We start from the raw sequence: 22776 nt of genomic DNA, 5'->3' as shown, positions 1-22776 counted from the left end.
AAAGCTGCTCACCATCATCTTTGACAGGTCATGGCAATCATGAAAGGTGTGTGGGGATAGGAAGAAAGTCAATATCATCCCAGTTTTCAGAAGGGGCAAAAATGAGGGAACTACCAGCCAGTCAGGTTCACCTCAGTCCCTGGAAAAATGGTGGAGCTCCTTGTTCTGGAGGTGATCTCTTACCACATGGATGACAAAAAGGTGGTCAGGAGTGGTCAGCATGGATTCACAAAGGATAAATAATGCTTGATCACCCTGATTGCCTTCTGTGATGAAACAGCTACCTGAATAGATGAGGGATGAGCAGCAACTATTGTCTACTTTGACTTCAGCAAGACTTTTGTCAGTAGCACTCTGGTGTCATGTTATAGTGCAGAAAATAATCAATAAGAATGCATATAATAAAGCATGCAAAATATCCCCTATGCATCTTCTCTATATACCTTGATCTGCCCCTTGCTAAACTGCACACATTAGCCACCCTTAAAAGCAAGACTGTGTATGAAAATAGCTTTTGTTACAAACCACAATGGGTGAAATATCTCTATATTTTTATGTAGTAACTTAACAAGTATATTAACTACTGGTTGTTTCTTTTCCTAGATGCCCTTAAAACAGTCACTGGGACAGAAATTAAAGACATGGGGAGTGATGGAATGCTTATCTTTTTGTCTATGATAAAAATAATATAATTAAGATGGTTTTGCAAATACCATAAAAATTTATAATGTCTTCAGCAGAGTTATTTGACATATGAAAGTGAGAAAACAGGAAGAGCTTCATGTGGAAAAGGTAATACTGAAAAGCATTGGGAGTTTGTCTCTGAGAGAGTAGGTAAATTTTGTTTGGTAGCTAGGAAATTTTTCCCTAAGTGTGGCATGGTATTGCCCAGTCTGATCATTCAGAGATGACAAGGCATTATGAGATTAGTGATTAATTGAAAGACTTTATTTCTTTTTATTTGCACTCTATAATTTCAGGGTGGAATCTGTTTGTTTTAAAGCCTTCCTTTATTGCCATGAGGGCTAGCAGTGCTTTGGTCTGAAACAAAGCAGAAGCAGAACTTTGTTTAAATAATAAAACTGAGACTTGAAAAGGAAACTCCTATCTATTGCAGCACTCCAGATTTCAGGAAATTGGCAGCCCTGTTGCAACTTCTGTGTCTCTTCTTGCATAACCCTCTAAGCAGTGTCACTTCATGAAGGTAGAGGCAGTGATTCTCAAAAGAATTGAATTCTGTGACCTTAGTAAAATCCCAGTGGGTTTGGGTCTTTGCAAATCCCAGTGGGCTTGGGACTTGCAACTTTTGTATTTCATGTATCTTGAGAGACCAGCTCACAGCTCCCCTTTGATTCCTGGAGTACAAAAGGAAATCCCCAGTAAGTCATGGGTCTGGTCCATCTTTACTAGTTTGTTGCTTCTTGCTTTTCATTTGCTTCCTTTAAAGCACCTCAGTTTGTCTGTAATGAGATTAAATTGCTCTTGTGGCTGAATTATTTATGTCTTTTAATGTAATTTTCCAAATTTGTATTCCCACTGAGAAAAGTTAATTAAGTTTTGCAAAGGCAAGTTTGAAATACATTTCAGATTTGCAGAAGAGTTTTCAGGATTTCCATCAAAACCCCAAGCCCCAGTGGGATCTTCCATATTTTAAAAGCATCAGAGTTTAGCTTCTTCCTAAACACCCCTTGTACTGCAGGATCTTTGACAGCCTCTAATCCTTCCAGGCTTCACAGCATGCTCTGAAAATTGCAATTTCCTTTCTTCTTTGAAACAAATTCTTATCATTTCTTGCATATGGTGTTACAGCTGACAGCATGAGGTCCCAGCCTGAATATTAAGACTGTAATTCTATTTTTTGAGTTGTGGTGCAGCGTATAAATTCATTCAACTGGACTTCCAAGGTGGGTGCCACCAAAACGAAATCTCAATTAATTTACAAATGACAGTCAGTTGGGACCTTGTTCTATGTTGAGCAGCATCTGATTCATATTTTAACAAGCTATTGTTTTCCTAGTTTAAATTCTATGATTTCTTGAATCATCAGCTTTTCTCCAAGATGCACTGGGTGGTATTTGCATGATTAATCATGCATTTTGACTTTTATTTAGCACACTTATTTACATAACTGCAGGATTAGTTAAGAGAAAGGGCAGAATGTGGCTTCCAGATGAAGTGGAAAAAAGTTCGGCAGCAGAAAGAAGTTTCAGCAAACAACTGCAGGTCAGGAATTCTGAAAACCACATTTCTGAGACAACTGGGCAGTGAAAGCTTTCAGCCAGTGAGGAAGATGAGGGTAATACCACTTCTTACTGGTATTTTCTATGTCGAATAGAAGAGGTCATTTGGGCAATGTCTATAAAATACTGCCAGATTGTATTCGGATTTCATGCCTAGGTTTACTAGAATATCTGGCTGTGAAATTATATCTAATTTCTGTTCATTTGGAAGGTGTTTGATGGTGTCTGCCTTCTTCATTACAAGATAAAATTTTTCCTTGTTTGTTGAACTTTTTGTTAGCATGTTGGTTTGATTTTAGCCTTTGGCTCTTGCATGTTTCATACAATAAATGTGAATTTTAAGAATTATATAAAATCAGGCTGAAGTGGGCCTCTAATTATATCTGGAGAAGCTTAATTCTGCTTAATGGCTTCTGATAAATATGTGACACTTTTAAAATCAGTGTCTTAAAGGTCAAGAGGATAGGGCCTCATCTCCTCTTAAGCAGCTTGTCTCAGCATTCTCAGACCCACTTGCTGGAGCAAAAACCTGTACAAGTGTGCCTGGCACACCTTGCCAGAGGGCTTGTTATAGCTCCAAAGCTGAAATTCAGAAGTACAGAGACAGATCTTGGACTGGGAATTAGATGAGGGATTTCCCACTTCAGCCAGGTAGGCAAGTAAGGATGCATTTTCCTGGAGAACAGCCTCCTTCCCTGTGGCTGTGCTGTGGAGTTATTTTAATTCCTTGTGTGGATGTACAGCAGCTTGAAGCTCATCACAGCCCTACTGATGTCTCTCTCATAGGAAAGAGAGTCCTGGAAGGGAACACCTCTTCAAAATAGGGTTCTGTTGCATTAAAACATACACAGAGAAGCGTGTGTGGGCTAATGACCCATCAAGTATTTTGCTACCTCTTGGGAAATTTTCAAAGGACACTGATTATCAAGAAAGGAGGGTTATTACTGACCTTGAGAACTATCCCTTGTTTTGACTGGAAAAATTAGGGCTGAGGGTTTACATGAAGGCTTGGAAGCTGCTTCCCCACTCTCCCTTTTGTGTGCTGTGCAGAGATGGAGTAATAAAAAACACCCAGTGTATCCTTTGAAAACTGTGGTGGCTGCTGTCAATCAGCTCTCAACAGAATGGATCTGTCTGAATCCTGATATTGTATGGGCAGAGTCACTCGTGAGGTGTTTGGTGTAGTACCACATGTGTTCATGGTTGCTGGCATCACCTCTGTCCTATAAATATCCCACTGGATAGTGACACAGTGTTAATTCTTGCATGTGTTCATACCATTTTTACTTGCTTTTTCTAACCAAATATTTACAAACAATCCCATTGTACTCTCTGGCATCATGAGGCAGCTCCCTAAAGGAAACCATTAATTTTCTGCTGTACGGCATTGGTTGATTAGATGCTTTGTGGAGGAGGAACTGATATGAAAGTGTAGAAATGAAAACAGCAACACTCCTGCCAAGCACTGTAGCCTGTTGCTTTCATTCATCAGCTGGTTTTATTCATGCGTCTGAAGGAATGCTAGTGAATGAATCTTATTGGAGAGCTACACAAACTGTGAGGCAGCGCTCAGGAGCCCAGCAGCCTCCCTTCCTTGCTGTCTTCTCTCAGTATCCCTGTTCCCAACACCAGGGGTCAGCTTTCTACTGTTAATTTGAAGCCCTTTCTGCTCTAGCTATGGCATCTAGCCGTTACAAGATACGGGGAAACCAACGAGAAGCTCCAGCCCTCCTCTAGAGCAAACATACTTTACAGGAATGGTTAAGGGAGAAATACTTATGTGTTGGGTAACTTGTATTGCGCTTCTCCTAGCAGAGCTATTTTCTAATTGCCTTTCTCTTCCATCCAGGGGCTGCAGTTATCTATTTGTTGTTTAGACTGACTTTGGAGCCAATGGATGTGACAGCTCCTTCACAGTGACCTGGGATTGCAGAGTGGGCAGGATCTCTGCCTGCCTGTTTTAGTTACTCACATGGTCTTCATTGCTGTCATGTCTGAGGTTCCTTTCTGCCTTGAGAGTCTGTGTCTTTCCAGACGAGGTTACGCAATGCTGCTTTACTTCTTAAGGATAAAAAAACTATGCCAAGTGAAAAACTATGCCAAGGGGCTCACAGCAAAGAGGAAATACCCAGATCAGCATTCATCTCACATCCTGTAGAGCAGTCCTAGAAGCAGCAGGCTCTATTCTAGCAATTCCTGTAAAAGGGAAGTGACTCTAGAGGCAATTTGTTTCAAATACGTTCTTCAACCCTGATTGCCACTTCCCCTGACCTGTGCCATCACCCTGTGATTCTGTCCTGGACAGCCCCTAACTTTTCCCAGCCATCCCATGTGAAGAGCAGGAAGGTTTCCAACTCAGCTGTCTTTGCTGGCTAGCATTCAATCAGACAGCTGGATCACCAGGCCGCTTTAAAGACCTAGTCCTCCTTAGATTTATTTTAGGAATTGCTAGTTATATGGATTGAGTGTTACATAAATGTAATGTCGCTATCAGTACCCAAAGATGGCAGTGTCATTTAAAATTATTATTTTTTAGCCAGGTCAACAATCACAGGGCCACTGGGGTCAGAACAGGGTGGGGAATCAAAAATGACAGATGGAAAGAGAGGTCAGCATTCTCACTAGCTGCCCGTAGTTAGATTGGTTTGTGTCAGTCATGAAACTGAACTTGAAAATATTTTCCTATCTTGATGTACACTCTGAGAAAGAAAACTTCCAGCTAAAGCTGGAAAAGCAGTTTCAGGAATATGTGTAAGGAGGTCTGACATGGAATGTCCTATGCATTCTCTTACTTGAGAGTAGCAGGGGGAAGAGGTGCTGTTTCTGTGTATGATGCTGATGAGATCTTCCCTGGAATGTTGTGTCCAGCTATTAATAGTTCAGTCTTCAAAATGGGTGTTAAAATTGAAAAAGGTTCAGAGATGAACCACGTCATGACTTATGTTTGAAAACTCTGCCTTACAGTTAAATTCTTAAACAATTCAACTTGGCTTAAGGAGAAGATTAAGTAGTGATTTGATTACTGTCCATTAATTACTTGAAGGGAAAGGAAGGAGATATCTTATAGAAGAGAACTCTTTCATCTTACTTTTTCATCTAGGACAGAATCTAGCAACTGGAAGTAGAATTCAGAGATCTCAAAAAGCTGGAAATGAATTTTTAATGGTGGAAGTGATTAAGCATAGGAACAAATAAAGGATTTATTCATCACAAGTATCTTCTTTAGTCTTGGAATTTAAAAATCTGCATTGAACACATTCCATCATTAATTCTAGCAATATGTAAGTTACTTTGTAAGCTCCTGAAGTTAGATAGCTTGTCATTATTCCTAGGGCAGAATGGTACAAAGAAAATGTAAAAGGCCCCATTAAAGACTTTTTCTCCAAAGACTTTTCTGTCTTTTGTCCTGGAGATGAGTGTGGATCATTTTTCAGCAGAATGCATTAGTAAAAACCTGAAGGAAATCTATCTAATTTAATGTTTTCATTAGCTGAAACTTGTAAGATGTTCAGACTCTTCTTAGCTTACCTTTGGTATCTTGCTGCAAAGCAAAACCACATTTTTTGCAATGTAATATCTCCCTCTCTTTGTCCGTGCTTAGGGAACTCAATCATACTTTTTCGATTCTTCTCTTCATGCTTGGTAACACTTAGGAGGCTGCCAAACTGTAGAATATAAGCAGAAATGTCTGGATGCTAACCTCCACTGATTCCTACAATAAGCCACTTCAGGATAAGATTCTATCAGGAATACTTTGAAAATTCTGACCATTGAAATATAAGGGCAGATTAAATTTGCATTTTTTGGAAACTTTTACCATCAAAACAATGTGAAAAAGAACTAATTTTGTGTGTGTGTGTGGTTTTTTAAAAAATTATTTTGCATTGTGTGTTCTCATGGGTATCACTTTGCTGTAGTGTATGTGAGAGATGATAAAACTGAATAATTTTTAGGGTAAAATGAAGTCAGATAGGGAAGGGAGGAAAAAAAGGTATTCAGAGATGCTTAACTGTATCAGTGAGGGATCAAACTGGTGAATCATGTAAGTAGATTTGAGTTGTTTGATCCTTACACTTCTGTTTTTCTGTCTATGAGACAAGCAGAACACAACTTTGCTGTGTGAAGAACTTAAAGCTTACTCTGTTTGTATGACTGTACAATCTATGTGTCCTTAATTTTTCAACATTATCATGCTGGATTTAAATAATTGATGAAATTTAGAAGTGGCTGCTCTTGGGAAAAGGCTCACCTGCAATAAAAGAAAAGCAGCAGGTATTGCGCCAAGAGCTGTTGCTAAGTCTTTCAGTCCTGAGTTATTCTTATCAGATTCCTCCAGGTATGAGAGAGCTGCCTGGGATTCACTGGCATTCTCCAGCTTCTCCCATCAAATGATGTGTGATGAAGTGGTTTCCACTACTGTATAAAAGATCTTCATAGAGGGACAGTTGTATTGGCTCTTATATTGTTTGTGAGTCCTCAAAAGAGGAGCCGGCACAGTAGATTCTCAAGATGTTGATACTGGTCCCCATCTTGGCTAGCACTGAACAGGAGAGGAATTTTATGGAGCAGAACATCCTTTCTAGATGCAATGCAGTCCCAGGCTTCTTTCTGTGCTGCAGAGATGATGATTGTCCAACAGCAGCCTGACTGGTGGCGATGGAAGATAATGGGGAGATAAATTCTCCTTCACTCCCACACCAGATCCATGTATTGGCCAGAGCGAGATCTGGTTTAGGTAGTGGTTGAGTTCTCACAGCTGCAGGTCTACAAAGTTGGCTGTCCCTAGAGAAAGGTGGAAGTTTCTTATGTGGATTAACACCTGGTGGAGGGGAATGACAAAAACTGAGATGGACTCTTCTCAGTGGTATCAAATGGAATGCCAAAGTCAATTGATGTGAATCGGGATAAAGTCCCTTAAAATGTAAGATAAAACTTCTTTACTGTGGGGTTATTGAGCAGAAGGGCAGTATTTCCATATATAAAAATGTGTACAACACAGTCCTGGACTTCGTGCTCCGACACTGCTTAAAGAAGGCAGAATTGGACTAGATGTTCTTGAAAGATACCTTCAAATTTCAGGTATCCTGTGGTTTTGCAATTTTTTTTCTTTCTTTTTCATCTTTTATCCATTGTATGTAAGTGTAAGCCAAAATTTGCCCCATGTTTTGCATAGGTACTTGGTGCTTTATATGAAACTTTTGACCAGTTCCATTCCTTAGTAGCAGCTTGTTGTTCTTTGGAAGTTTCACTCTGAAGGACCCTGTGTCCTTTTGCCTCAACTATCTTTTCCCCCTGACCTTGCTACTTGGTCAAAGGATTGAAAGCTATTGCTTTGTTGCAGTACACAGTGCAAACTGATGTTATTTAGGCAATTTGAGGGAGAGGAAGGCCAAGTTGAAGCTGGAAATGAATGTGGCAAGGGACACAAAAAAAGCTTCTCTAGATACATTAACCAGAAAAGGAAGGTCAAATGAGGTGCAACCTCCCCCCAAAAAAAAATTATGGAAAACTGGTAACAACAAATGAGGAAAAGGCTGAGGTACTCAACAACTTTTTTTCCTCAGTCTTCAATGGCAACCTCTCTTTGTACACCTCTCAAGGAAAAACATCAGGATGGGGACTGGGGGAGCAAAGTCCCTCCCACTGTAAGAGAAGGTCAGATTCCCCACCTGAGGAATCTTAACGTACATAAGTCTTGGGACCCAATGAAATCATGTGGTTGCCAAGCCACTCTCCATGATATTTGAGAAGTCATGGTAGTCAGATGAAGTCCCAGGTGACTGGAAAAGGGAAGCCATTGTATATCTGAAGAGATGGTAGAAAGAAGGACTCCAGGAACTACTGGCCTGTCAGCCTCCCCTCTATGCCTGGGAAGATCATGGGATCTAATTTCCTCCTAGAAACTCTAAGGCACATGGAGGACAGGGAGGTGAATTGAGGCAACCAGCATGGCTTCACCAAGGGTAAGTCCTACCTGACACACCAGAGATCTTCTGTGATGCAGTGATGGCAGGAGTGGCCAAGGAAAGGGTTTCAGATATAATTTACCTGGACTTTTGTAAAGCCTTTGAAAGGTCCCCCATAACTTTCTTCTGTCTAAATTGGAGGGAGCTGGATTTGGTGGATGGACTGTTGGGTGGTGAGGCATTGGTTGGATAACACATCCTGAGAGTTGGTTGGACGGGTGGAGTCCTTCACGGATCCGTACTGGGACCAGTGTTCTTTAATATCTTCATTAATGGCATAGAAGAGGGATCAAGTGCACTCTCAGCAAGTTTGATGACAGCACCAAGCTGAGGGGTGCTTTGATACACCTGAAGGATGGGATGCCATGCAGAGACAAGCTTGAGGAGTGGGTCCATGAGGACATCACAAAGTTCAAGGCCAATTGCTGGTGCTGCACCTGGGCTGGGACAACCCCTGGTACCAGCACAGGGTGGGCATGAGCAGCCCCAGAGCAGCCCTGCCCAGAAGTACTTGGGGTGCTGTGGGTGAGAGGCTGCACATGCCCTGCCATGGCACTCCCAGCCCAGAGAGCCAAGCGTGTCCTGGGCTGCATCCAGAGCCCTGTGGGCAGCAGGGCAGGGAGGGGATTCTGCCCCTCTGCTCTGCTCAGCTGAGACCCACCTGGAGCACTGCATCCAGCTCTGGGCTCCCAGCATGGGAAGGACAGGGACTTGTCTGGAGTCAGCCCAGAGGAGGCCACTAAGTTGATCAGAAGGATGGAGGATCTCTCCTATGAAAAAAGGCTGAGATAATTTGCATTGTTCAGCCTCAAAAGGAGAGGGCTTCAGAGTTTTTTGTGGCCTTCCAGTATCTGAAGGAACCTACAAGGTCTATTTACAAGAACATGTAATGGCAGGACAAGGGTGGATGACTTTAAACTGAAAGAGCGTAGGTGTAGATTAAATATGGGAAGAGATTCTTTACTGTGAAGGTGCTGAGGCACTGGCACAGGTTACCCAGAGAGTCTGTGGATGCCCTGTCCTTGGAAGTGTTCTAGGCCAGATTGGATGGGGCTTGGAGCAAGCTGGTCTAGTGGAAGGTGCCCCTGCCCATGTCAGGGGAGTTGGAACAAGATGATCTTTAAGGTCCCTTCCAACTCAGGCCATTTTATGAGTCTGTGATTCTGTTTGGGACTAACAAATGTTTAGGTACTTCTATTTTCTTTCTTTTTTTCTTCTTCTTCTTCTTTTTTTTTTTTTTTGACTAATTTTTTTCCCTGAAATCTACTTTTAGTAGCTCTTAAAATCCATTTATGCTAACCCCCAATTATACACCTATCATACCTGCTTAAGACACATAATATTTCATGTACTAAAAATAAAGGCAAGCAAAACCCCCCACAATTTCTGTCAAAGTGAATATTTGGTTTATATCCCAGACTTATAAAAAGAGGAATGCTGAAAAATATTGTCCAAATTTAATGTCCAGTAGCTGGCTGCACTGAAAAATGGGAAGAGGTCCATTAGGGACTTGGGAGATGCTTAACTACAAATTAGTAGGGGCCTAGGCAGTCCTCTAGAAGAAATATCACTGGTTTTATGTCCTGTTTTTATACTTTTCCCTAAACATTTGTTGTTAACCACTGCTGCAAATGGGTTAGGGGCAGGTGTTGGATTTATAATGACTACTCCTAATTTTCATGGTGCGTGCTAGTTCAAAACTGACTGCATGCCCATATGTATGACTCTGCTTCCTTTATCAAATCTGGGTCTTCTGCCAAATGTCTTCAGAAATGTCCTCAGAGCTGCTGTATCATTTCTCATTGTCTCCTCAATGGCCTGAAATGTACATGTCCATCTCATCAGGCATCATCTGTCTGCTTCCAAGAGAGTACAGCACTGCCATAAAACACTAACTTTCCTGTCTCTTAATTATGGAATACATAAGCATCTCCTGCAGTGTGTGCATCCCCCTCAGAGCTGTTCTGGTCGGAATACTAAAGTGCTGGCAGCCTAGCTTGTTTGCAGGCTGGTGTGATTATCCAGAGGCAGCACATTTGTAGATATCCATTTGTGGCATGATCCTGGGGATTTCTAATCGTTGCGTGCCACCTGGAAGCCCCTCATTTGGCCGCTTGATGGCACTCTTAAATATTTAATTGGTTGCAAATGTTCTCAAATGTGCCAGTTTCATAGAGCAGGAATAGAGAAAACAGAGCCTCAGGTATTCAAGAGTGAAATACCATAAAAATTGTAGCTTATATCAATGAAAACAAGAAAGGCAGTAGCAAAAGTTGAGGTGATTGTGGCAAATGCTGCCTGGTGTGTAACGAGAGGATTAGCACCCGTCCGGCTTCCCAGCTCCAGAGTGCTCTGCAGAGACAAGAGCTGCCTCAGCCTTTCCTCATAGGAGAGGTGCTCCCTTCTTTTGATCATCTTGGTGGCCTTCTCTGGACTTGCTCCAACAGGCTGAGGTCTGATGTGCTGAAGACACCAGAGCTACCAGGCCGGGTCTCATGGCAGCAGAGCAGAGGGCCAGAATCCCCTCCCTCAACCTGTTGTTACCTTTTGTAACACACAGGCAGCTGCACCATTATAATTTGCATTGTAAAATCATGTCCTTATGATCATTTATTAAAAAAAAAAAGGTAAGTAAAAATTACAGTGTGTGCTAGACCCATGATGAAAAAGCCTGTCTGATCAGAATGAGAAAACTCCAGTTTTAAACAGAGCATTGCAAACTCAGCCAAGTTGCATATTCCTTCTTTTTGCACTGCTCACCTGCTCACCTCACTCTCGGGGGAGCTCAGATGAAAGCCAAATTGTTCTGCTTTTTTTTTGGGAATCTGCTACATCTTTTCATCTTCTTCTCCCCTGTTTTTGTTTGCTTTGAGCCTGTGCTTTCACAGGCCCTGACAAACAGTGCACGGTTCCAGTGGTTCCTAAGTACTCATTTTTGTTGGCCTGGTTGACTGTGGTTTCTTTCGTATTACTCTGCCAGACTGTATTTTAGAGTAAGAAAGGCTATCTCTATCTATCCATCTCTGCTTCTGAGGGGTGTCTTGCCTCTGACATGTGCAGAGCTCACAGCACATATTAGGACTGCAACAAGGCCTCGGGACATGTATAAATTACAACTTGCTTTGTCATCTGTCAATTTTGTCTTCTCTAAAATATCCAGAAGACTTTGAAATTCTAGTTCTGTACCTCTCTTATCCAAACCGCAAGTTCCTAAGAGCCCCAGCTAAAAATCTTAACTGGATCAGGAGTAACAGGGATTAGTCAAGCAGCTGGTGAAAGGTGTCAAGCAGAATGTTAAATTTGACATTCAAGCATCTAAACCAGCATAAGCCAAAATGACCTGTCACTTGCCTCCTGTGCACTGGTGGACTTGATCAGCATTTGCAGATCTTGCAGTAGCAACACTGCTAGTTGGAGGGTACATATTTCCCTGTGATAGGAAATGCCTGTGCTCACAGAGCTCAGGCCAATGCAGGTGGTCTCAACAGGAGTGTTCAACTTCCACTGATGAATGTCAGAAAATAAATGCTGGTGGAATTATCATCTGAGGCAGTGTCTCAGAGGGGGTGCTGTAGTAGCCATGGATCTAGGCATTGTTTTCATTGGTCCTGTGGGTGGGAATATAAACTCACAGCAGATGAAATGTGTGACTGATGAAAAAGCAGGTGAAGTTGTAAATCATGCTGGGAACAGAGCTGCCATACAAAGTGATTAATGTTGTGGTAAACCAGAATTATACAAAGCAAATGCATTTTAGTGCAGTCAAATATAATATAATACCTCTCTAGACAAAAAGGAGTGTTGTACTTTGGAAGGCAGCAACTCAAAAAAAAAAAAAAAAGAGGAGGAAAACCCCACTTTTGTGTAAAAGCGAGAAATTTGAGTCCCCAGTGTAGCTTGGCAAGGAGGCTGAACAGGATTCTGGTGTGCAAACAGGGAATCCTGAGTAGCAGAAGAGATATTATTTAAACATTAGTGAGACTAATACTGGAATATTATGTCTGATTCCAGGGCCAACATTTTTCAAAGCATGCAGAAAAATTGTAAGTAGTTCAGAAGGAGCCCCAGGTTGATTCAAGAGTTGGAGAGCATGCCCCAGATGTGGAGAGAGAACAACATCCAGTTGAAATTTGGACTCAAAATGAATTATGTCTGGCGCTCGCACAAATCCTAGCCATGTGATATCCTCCACTTGTCTCTGGAAAATTTCCTAATATTCTACTCTTCTCCGTGTCTGCTGAGAAGTTGCTTTCTCTTTGCAGCTGTGGAGGCAGTGCCCTTCACTGGATGTTGCAAAGTTAATGTTGGTTCCTGGCTTTTTGCTAAGCAGCCCTGTGCAGTGCTGGTGAAACTAAATGGGATTTTTTGAGTTCAGGCTGTGATGGTTATCACAAGTATACCAAAATGTGACTAATGTTCAGTTTTAAAGTATCTTAATGAAGAGAAGCACCAGATATGAAAGAAGTCCTTTATCCAGTCAAGGTAGGCATAATAAGAATTAGCAGTGGCAAGCCAGGTAAGTCAAGTAAGGAATTAGATGCAGCTTTTTAATCACTCAAAGCGATTAAATGTTGAAGCAAACTGCAAAAGGAAATAGAAGCTTCTCTGTTTTTTGAGATCTTCATATGAAGTATGCATATACTTGCCAAAACCAAGTTATCAGGCTCAAAACAGGATATGCCAGTAACATTTTTGGATCTGCGAAAAAGAGGAGGCCAGGCTTTCTGGCCTTGAGTTACAAAGTAATGAGTACTCAAAACATTTTCTTTTCTGGGAAGGGACTGTTTTGAAAGTCCAATATTCATATTTTCATTGCCCACAATATAGTTCACAGCCTGATCCATAGTAAGGTGGGATATATCAACACAGCATTGTGTTGTACACAGGTATGGTGTACTCGAGTGCTCTGAGCATTTAAAGGAATAGGAACAGATTGAGCACCAATGATCCTACTTTAAATTTCTCAGGGATCCTGGGATGAGGTCTGCTTGAGCAGAGCCCTCTGAAGTCCCAGCCCTTGTTCTAGCTTGCTGTAGTGTCTTTGGCAGTCCCCTCTGCTGCCCTTTCTCATTCTGTAAAAAGGAATGCTGCATATACAAGCTTAAAGCACTCTCAAGTGCTATAAAACTTTGAGATGTTATTGTTATTCCTGAAGAGCTTTGAAAACACATTCAGCCCATGCCCAAACTCTCTGAGCTCTTGGAAAGATTTTTTCTTTCCTGATTTTTCAGAGCTACTGGCATACAGTTAAGCCCAAAGTGCCAGCTGTTTCCTTTCTTACAGCACACCAATTCTGCGACTGCAGCAAAGTGTGGAATTGGCACAGCTTTTTAAAATGAGCCAGGAGAGAGTCTTGCTAGAGCACTGCAAGGTCATTCAACTTGTTTCACAGCATGTGTGATAGCCGTGCTCAGTGCTCTGCTGCGCAGGATTTGCTCGCTGATAAAAAATAAATTGTATTGAAAATTCACTAATTTGTGGCTTGCTCAGTCATCATGTCTATGTCATGCAGATGGAAGCACAGGAATATTCTTAGATTGTGCTCAGGCTTTTGAAGATTTCCAATTTCCTAGGGAAAATTTGCTGGTCTCTTTTTTTGTCCTCTACACTTTAAATATTGGAAAGTCAAATAAATAGCTAAGAAATATCTTTGGCTACCAGCAATTTTGTGAAATTGATCTCTCCTCCAAAGAGGAGATTGTCTCACCATATGTAGAGCACAGCCAATCCCTTCCCTTGGCTTCTTAGTAAGCCAGTCCTAAAGGACAGAGCCCCAGCTAGCCAGCTCAAAGCATGAGTGTATCTGGGAGAGCAGAAGTGCTTGTGTAGCTGTGATGCTCAGAAACAATCATCTGTTCACAAATGAACTTCATTTTGCCTTTTTTTTTTTTTTTTTTTTTCTTTCCCAGATGGGCTCTTACAGATTTTAGGTACCGGTAGGTCTTTTTAGTGTGATGATACCTTGGTCCAAGGCATGTCAGGGATACAGCTTGATTTTTAGAAAGCCATCACAGGATCACAGGATCTAAGGCTACAGTTTTTAGGTTTTAAATCCTCTAAAGAGAAAGTAATTTGACAGTTTATCACACAAGAAACTGTAGCACTGGCTCCTTGTGTAGTGAAAATACCAACTTTAACTCATGCCCATGGAGGGTCCCCACACTGATATTTATTATGTGGCTGCAGGATTTACCTGAAGCATTGTGCTTTCTACTTTGAGGATGATGTTGCTTTGAGCATAGTTGTTCAGCCCCAAGCATTTTTGAGGAAATGGAAGAAAACCATGTATGTCTCATAGCTTTGTTCATGAAGAAAGAGAGAAAGATATAAATAATTTTATTCTTAATCTGTCCAGCAAACAAAAGACTTTGATCTGATATTGGACATTTGCCGATTCTTTTAAATTCAGCTAAGGAATAATATAAACTAAAAATCTGTTAAACCAGGTACTTAGTAAGCATCAGAATAAAATATTCCGATGCTTTTCAGATTATTACTTTGCATAAACTATTTGGTGATATCACAATGATATTCTAGGGTACTTTTCTACCTCTACAGTATTTTTCTGATAGGATTTGGGGTGAATCTGTTCAGCTTTAAAGGTATATTCAGAGGAGTATTTTGGACAGTGGTCATAGTTGGTTTGGAACCTATTTCTGTTTGCATGTGATGTTTACAGGCTCAGTTTTCTATGTTGAGAGCAAAAATCATGCTATCTTCATCTTTTCTTAGCACAACTTGTCTTCCTACATACGCTTGTTACATGTCAGGGTCTAAAGTTTAGCCTCTGCTCAGGTGAGCACTGAGGTTCCTCATGGCAGCAAGAGTCTGTTCATTCTCTTCTTCTTGCTCTGCTCCCTTGTGTCTTCCTGTAAAGAACAAGTCCTACTGGCACTAATTATCAGAAAAACTGTCCAATATCTCTAATATCTCCAGCCCTTGTATCTCAGGGGAAAAAAAAAAAAAAAACCAACAAAAACAACCCACCACTTTGCACTTAGTGGATCTGCATGGGGCAGATATTCTGTATTCTTCCAGTCCATGAGGTACAGAGCAGCTTTCTCAGGTCTGAAATTGCTTCCTTCACTTCCAACAGTGGTTCACCATTGCCAGATCTTGGTCTGTGCCTTTTGCACCTTTTGGCTGTGCTCTGTGATCTTCTAACATTTATTCATCCTGCATCCTGAGAGTGTTTGCCCAGTGTTTTAGGGCAAAGTGCAGTACTCTGCTTGTTTTTACTGAAAACCAAAAACCTTTTCCTTGAAAATGCTGCTCTTCAAAGCTATAGCACAGATGTGTTGCTGTGGGTATGTGCTGTGCTTGCCATTCTGGAACACTAATATCACTAATGAAATAAGCCCTTTTAAAAACTATTCATTAAAGAATATGTTGGTATGTCACAGGTTAGTACTCTGAATGAGAATTCACTGTACATTAAAATGAATTGATATGCCTGTGCTCAGCAGGTTAGTGTTTTGCTGAGGTTTATGTGTCAGGCTTCAGTGTTAATTGTGGGTTATTCTCATCACATTACCTTTCATCAAGAATAGGCTGTACTTTAGCAATCATATTATTCAGCCTTATGTGTGGTATTCACACATCTGTGATTTAACCCACATTCCTGGTATTTGATAACATAAAGGAGACAATATGAGTAGGATTCTGCTCTTAGATTAGGGTGGGTTTAACATTCTGTAGCAGCCACTGCAGTCAGTGGAGCCTAGAGACTAAAGCAGCACCCACAGAAAACTGCCCTTCAAGGTGCTGCTGGTACTGATGGTAGCAGAGTTTGGACTCTGGGTGCACAGCCAGCATACTCAGACCTACATTTGGTGTCACAAGCTGCAAACTGGACCCTGCATTTCACTCTGCCAGAGCTTCTTCCCAAGACTTTGCTTTCCTCCTCCCAGACTAACCCTCAGGTGGAATTGCTGAAGCTGCTGAGCCATTTCACCTGATGAAGGCCTGCTCTATCACCTCTAACTGAGGAATGTGGGTGGACTCTGTTCCTGTCAGGTCACTGGGAAGAGAACCACCTCCAAAACCCTACTTAGATCTCCGGCTGAATCACCCCCTGGTAGAGGTATCTCCTCTGCTGTCTGTGCCAGGAACATGGGGGCAGCTCTCTGAGGTTCCTCAGCACAGTGCTAACAGATAGAAAATTAATGTACCCTACAGACCTTTTGGGAATATGCCTGGTTGGTCAGCCCACTCCAAGAGAAATAAGAGCATGAAATAGGTTAAATTCAAAGCCTATCCAACCAATTTGACTTCATTCTGCTCTGAGTCACTCCTGGTGGTCATTTCCACAGCCTTCCCAAGTGTTTTTGCTTCTGAGGAGAGCACAGACTCATCCTTATCATGGATGGACCTCAACTAAGTATCAGTTCAATGACATTATTTGGCTAAGAATAAGGACAATTCTGTGAATTAAAAGAACTGGGAAATCTCAGATGGAGAAAGTAAGTTCACTTCCTTTTCAGCAAAAATTCTAAGAATAAGGTTCCCTTTCATTAAAAAAAAAAAAGAAAGAAAGAAAAAAAAAAGTTAGAAATATTATTTGGGGTCAGATATGTTTCATGCCAGTTTTGGAATCTTGCCTTTCTGCAAAATAAAGAAGCCATTTTCTTCTTCTATCCCCAGTACAGAGAGAGCTGTGAAAATATTCTATTTTGATAATCTAGTACAAAGCAGCAATAATAGTTTTGTTAATGTGTGTTTCTTTACTGGTTCTTTGAATGCTTTTATGTGGCCCTGTTAAACACAGAGTACATGATGTCTGTACCTACATGCTGACTTGGAATCAGTTTGCTACAAACTCTCTAAAGTTAGTGTTATCGCTGGAGTACACATTTACCAAGACCTGATCCTGCAGGTTGGACAAAATGTTAAGAAAGGTAGGATGCAGTTTTAAAAGCAGAGGACTGTTCTGGAAACAGAATGTGTAGTGAGTACTTGAAGAACAGAAAGCAGTAAATTTATTTCCCATATACTGTGTGCCTGAAGGCATTGGCAGTAATAAAAAGCACTGGATGGCTAGAAAGCTCTCAGAGGCAGCATTGTTTTCATAGATTAGCAAAGTTCCTTCTTTGTTTCTGGAGAGCTTATCTACATCAACAGCTTTTCTTTCCCTTTCAGAGAATTTGGAAATTGTTTTTTTACATGATCGAAATACCCTAAGAATTGCAGAGACAGTCAGGGCATGATAACAAAAAAACACAAAAGAAAGATGATCCTACTGAGAAAAGGGAGAGCTAATTTCAGGCAGCACAAAGAAAAGGTGAAAGTAAATAGAAAAAAGATTGGAAAGTCTAGGCAAAAAAAGAGCTTCTGTGCTAAGCAGCGAGATGTTGGACACAAATAGAAAATAAACCTATAGTGACTTTTACATTCATGAGAAATGGCAATTGATAAAATACTTTACGCAAACATTAATGAAATGTTTTTCTTTGAAAAAGTTGTGGAGACTAAAATATCAAATATTGCCAATATAGAAATTGAAATGATGCTATCCTTGGTTCAGCCTTTATGTCTGCAGTGTAGTGAAGTCCTAGCCCACAGAAAGAAGAGTAATCCTAGCCCAAGGAAAGAGGTGTCCACAAAATTCTTCCTTTCTTCCATACTTCTCCTCCAAGACTTCACAGCTCTTTCTCCTAGGAAAAAAGCACACCAAAATAGTAGTTCTTCTGTATAAGTACATTGTGCCTATGTCCTGGGGGTGGCAGATCAGTGGTGGAAAGGGTGTTCAGATGTGGGCATACCAAAATGACCATTTGGTCCTGTGACTGGTAACTTTGCATTTGGGTAGATTTCAGGCACAGGTGAGAGCTGTCTGTTTCTACATTTCAGTAGCTGAGGCTCCTGGAAACTGATCTGGCATCTCCTTGTTTAGATGACTTCATGAAGCAGGGCCACGGCATGCTCCTGCTCTACACGCTGAAGAACCCCTCCTTCCCAGAGTACTCCTTCAGCAGTGAGAGTGGTGTCATGTGCCTGGACTTCCACAGTGACCACCCCCACCTCCTGGCAGTGGGCTTCTACGACGGCAACGTGGCCATCTACAACCTGAAGAAGGCAAGCCCCCAGCCCAGCTACAAGAGTGGTGCTAAGTCAGGAAAGCACACAGAGCCAGTGTGGCAGGTAAGGGGGCTTTTCCTGTGACTGGGCTTTGAATTGCATGGAGCTTGGGCACAGCAGGAAAAGTCCCGCATGGGGAAAGGTGCTGCTTTAGTACATGTGATTGATGAAGTTGTATTTCAAGCTTGTATTTCAATATTCAAGTTGTATTTCAGTTTTTAAATATGCACAAAGGCAAAACAACTGCATGAATCCTTGGTCCTCAGCAGACACTGAAGGTGTGAGCAAAAATTTGCTGTAAACAATTATTTCTCCTTAGTTTTCATTATTATAATTGACTTCTTTTTGGAGAAGGACTGGTATCTTCTGTATGTACCAGCAAGCAATGCTATTTGTGTTCCAAACAGAACATCAAAGGATAAGCAGTGCATAAAAACAAGTAAAACAAGTAAAACAAGTATATCAGCTTAAAAGAGAGCTCTGTTGAGTGCAGTAATTTCAGGGGCAGTTGCCTGTGGAACTGGCTGCCACCAGTATTCAAGACACACTACCTTGCAGCTGATTTTTAGTTGACCTTGAAGTACTCTGGTGAATTCAGAACTGTGTTGTGCAGGTAATGTTCTTAAACTACTGCCACTCTGGCATCTGTCACAAAGAGCCACCAGATGGGTGGTACTGTGAAGGGTCAGGGTAAATATGTTGCTACATCCAGCTAACTAGCTGTGTCTGCAAGGTACTCTGAGCTCAGATTGAAGCACTGGTACATGTGCTTTTGATCTTGTTCTTAGCAGTAGAAGTGTGGCAGCACAAATTTCAACATGGTCTGTTTGAGACACAAACCATGTGTTTGGTTGGCTAGCCTGGGCTAAAGATGTTGCTGTGGTGACTATGGCTGTCACCTGGCTTAGGCTGGCTGTCCTACAGTCAGTCTCACACCAGTGTTCCTTGAACTTTGGCACATGCCTCACATGGATTGTCCCCCAGACATGGCTCCATATTCCAGTAAATTCCAGGAGATGAAGGGAACCTGATGGGACTACAGATGAATGTGGAATATGCCAACAGCAAGACCTCTGCTTTCTTGAAACAGGGAGTTTGTGCAAATGTAACATTTCAGAGAAGACATGAATTTTATATTTCCTGCCTGTCTGCCCAAAGCTTTTCCTCTAGCAGATATTTATAGCTCTTCTATAAGAGGTTAACAGAGTAGCCTGGGCACACACATACACACCCACACACCCCCACACAAACACACCCACCCACACACACCCACAAAGAAAACTTCTGAGCTTTTGCCATTGCCATTTAGGCTTCTAGTAAAAAAGCCTGGCAAAATAGTAAGTCCTGTGTGAAGTTTTTCATGGTCTTGCTGCAGCATGCTAAGGGAAGTCACAGCTGTTACATTAGAGCCACAAAAATCCCAGATCCCTTGTGCCCAGATGATGTTGGAAAGACTGTGCTGAAGGGCTGTTATTAGCAGCCTGTTCCCTGCAGACCAGGAGCAGATACATGCAGCAGTGGAGGCATTCTGTGTGGGGTTTGGAGGGGTAATTTTACATGTACCACTTGGCAGCAGTGGGGCTCAGGTGTGAAAAAAATCATTAGACACTCTAGGAAGATAGCTCTGAAAAGAAAAGAAACTACTCCATGGGTATTGATAGATGTGTAAAGAAGTACCTGCTTCTTTATTTCCACAAGTTGAGTGCTGAGAATCATAATCATTAGTTTTCTTCTGCAATAAGAAATTTTTTCTGAGGAACCTGTTCATGTGGAAGGTGTCCCTGTCCAAGGCAAGGAGGTTGGAACAGAATGTTCCAACTTTTCAACCCAAACCATTCTGTGATTCTGTGATTAAAGTACCAATATTTTTACTAAACTTTAGAATTTTTAACTTCTACAAAACTAGCAAGCAAAGTTAGTAGTTACGTGATTGTACAGCAATCCAAAGAGCTTCTACCTCTGTTGGAAAGATCTGAAGTGTAAGCATTTGTCAATACCAGCCAAAAGGTTTAGAAAAGATTTGCACTCCATTCAGTGTGATGAAAAGCAGCATGGACTATCTGTTAGGTTGAGATATTGGATGGTTATTCCTCATCCAGCATTAAATGATTCTAGAAAGTGATGACTTTTTTCTCGTATTTAGCTCAAAGATTCCCTGTTCTCCCCCACCACCACCTCACTAGTCTGAGGCCCAGTCCTTGTCTAGATACTAGACCTCAAAAAAATCCCCCTTTTTTGTAGGAAAAGTGAACAAAGTAGAAAAGTAACAATGTTATCCTGAGCAATTAGGACCCTTTGTTCTCTGGACTGCCTGGCTTTTTTCTTTTGAAACAATGCAGCCCTTTCACAATGGAAACAAAATGGGAAGTGGGTAAAGCAGACTGACAGCTCTTTTCTTGTGCTGTTTCATTTTCAGTGACTTAGTAATATCTCAATACGTTTGCATAAAACAAAGCTGATGTAATGTTCCCTTTGTGAAGGGCAAAATAAAATAATACAAATTTTCTACTTCTGTTACCTAAGAAAGAGTTTGTCTACCTTATACCACTCCCTATTTTTTAAAAGAGCATAGCAAGGGTTTCTTATGGGTTTGGCAATTATCTCCCATGTATTAAGTGCTACTGCATTGTAAATAATGGAAAATGCCTGTTTTAAAGTACACATTTCTAATTGCTTATTACCAATTAGTGAGGATCCAAATCCTCAGAGAGGAATAAACAGAGAGGAATAAACATGTACATAGACATATGAATGGATACCCATGCAGTGCAATGTAGCTGCTACCATCAAAACTCAAGTATCACAGGATCACAGAACTAGAAATTATCTCCCACATAGTGAATTCAGGCCTCTACCTCTGAATGTAAACACCAGCTTAAAAGGAGTCACCTCCTGAAAAACTGTCAAACCTGTCATATTCTGCTGTGAAAAAAAAAACCTGTGTGGCATTAACCTAAACCCCTCTTTAATGAAAATAATTCTCAGTTAGTCAGCAAAATCCTTACACTCCCATCACCTCTGAATAGGCCTACAAAGCAAGTCCCTGAGCAGTGTATGTTTTTGAGCCAATGGCTCAGTCCAGGGCTTGGCTCTGGAGGTTAATGAGGTTGGCCAATGTGGGCTAGACTTTGGCAGGCACAGGAGCCATGTTCTCTGGGAAGAAGGGACACCTTGCTGGGAAGGGGCTCTCAGCATAGAGCCTCTCCTTTTTCTAGCTTTATTTTTTTTCTTTCTCCTTTCTTTTAAAAAGTTTATGTTAGGGTTTATTTACATGTGAGAAGAGTGATTTTTCTCTTACCTTTTTTCACTGGGATATACTAAATATTTTATGTTTGAACTATTTGGAAGCTCGAGTAGTTCAGAATCCACAATTGATAACTGAAACTATGTGTCAGGGTTTGTTTCTGTTGTTCAATCTCCTTTCTAAAACACATCTTATTTGACAGATTTGTTTTCACTGTGAGCTTCTATTTTATTTTCACAACGAGCCAAAAGGATGTTATTTCTGCTGAGACTAGTGCAGAGCCAATCGTGCTGCAGAGGGTTGAAAATAATTTTTTATTTTACTTGCTCCCCATCAGAGTTACTGACGAAATTCCCGCTGCAGAGTGTTGACCCTAGGATCTGCAAATGGAACATTTCTTTTAGTTGTGATTCTAGCAAATCTTGGCTGTCACACGCATGTCCGTGTGGAAAGTGGGGTTTGGAATTGCTGTGGAGACCTCACTGGTTAGAAACACACCTTTGTTCAGTGTTGATTTACTGAAGCTGATCTGGCCTCCCTGAGGAGCTGATAGCATGGAGCTTCAGATGGCCTCCTGAGGGAATTATTATCTGCCTTCTATTTGTACATGGGAAGAGAAGGGCTGGCCACTGCAGGCTAATTCTTCACCAAATCCCAGTCAGGTTAGATGTGGTCCTCATGGTTTGGACAAAGAAGTCAAGGCAAGATGGTAGTAGCCTGCAAACTGCCAAAGGAAACTAAAAGGAGTGTCAGCTTGCAGAACAGTTTTCCAGCAGAACTTGTGAAGTCCCATCTCAAGTGTCAGCATGACAAAACACACCTGAAATTGCTCACTGGAATTTGTCACATGATTGTGTGATCCCTTCTATTTGTCTATTTTCTGTGCTCCAATCTAAGTTCTTAAATAAATCTACGCTGAACTTTTGCAGTTTGTGAAGCCATCACTGAATTCTTGTTTTGTTGATAGAAGTAAATTAAAATCTCTTTAAAGTAAGCACAGACTGCTGTTCTTTACCCCATTCTGTCCTTCCAAACATAACTCCACAAAGAAAGGTCTTTATGAGAAGCTGACCATACTTTCTGCACTTAAGAGAAAAAAAAAAAAAAAGGATTTTGTTCGTAATCTACTGTCACACCAGCACATTGTTTCATTCTGATGATGAGCATTCTCCTAAATCTGTCATCTGCAGTCAGACAAACAGATTTTGCTGCTTGCATTGCCTCTGAGATGTTACTGCTTCACATAATA

General features: G+C 41.3%; 1 protein-coding gene across 1 annotated transcript in view; it reads left to right on the top strand.

Moving 5' to 3' along the window:
- Positions 1-22776, top strand: part of DNAI1 (dynein axonemal intermediate chain 1) — a 136377-nt gene that overhangs the window by 44510 nt on the left and 69091 nt on the right. The window contains exon 14 of the mRNA XM_059837018.1: positions 18099-18346. Coding sequence (XP_059693001.1) covers positions 18099-18346 — 248 coding nt within the window. The remainder of the gene's footprint in view (positions 1-18098; positions 18347-22776) is intronic.

The sequence above is a fragment of the Haemorhous mexicanus genome, chromosome Z, assembly GCF_027477595.1.
Source record: "Haemorhous mexicanus isolate bHaeMex1 chromosome Z, bHaeMex1.pri, whole genome shotgun sequence".
Lineage (NCBI taxonomy): Eukaryota > Metazoa > Chordata > Aves > Passeriformes > Fringillidae > Haemorhous > Haemorhous mexicanus.
Note: the sequence above shows the minus strand (reverse complement) of the source record. Positions and strands in the feature narration are given on the sequence as shown.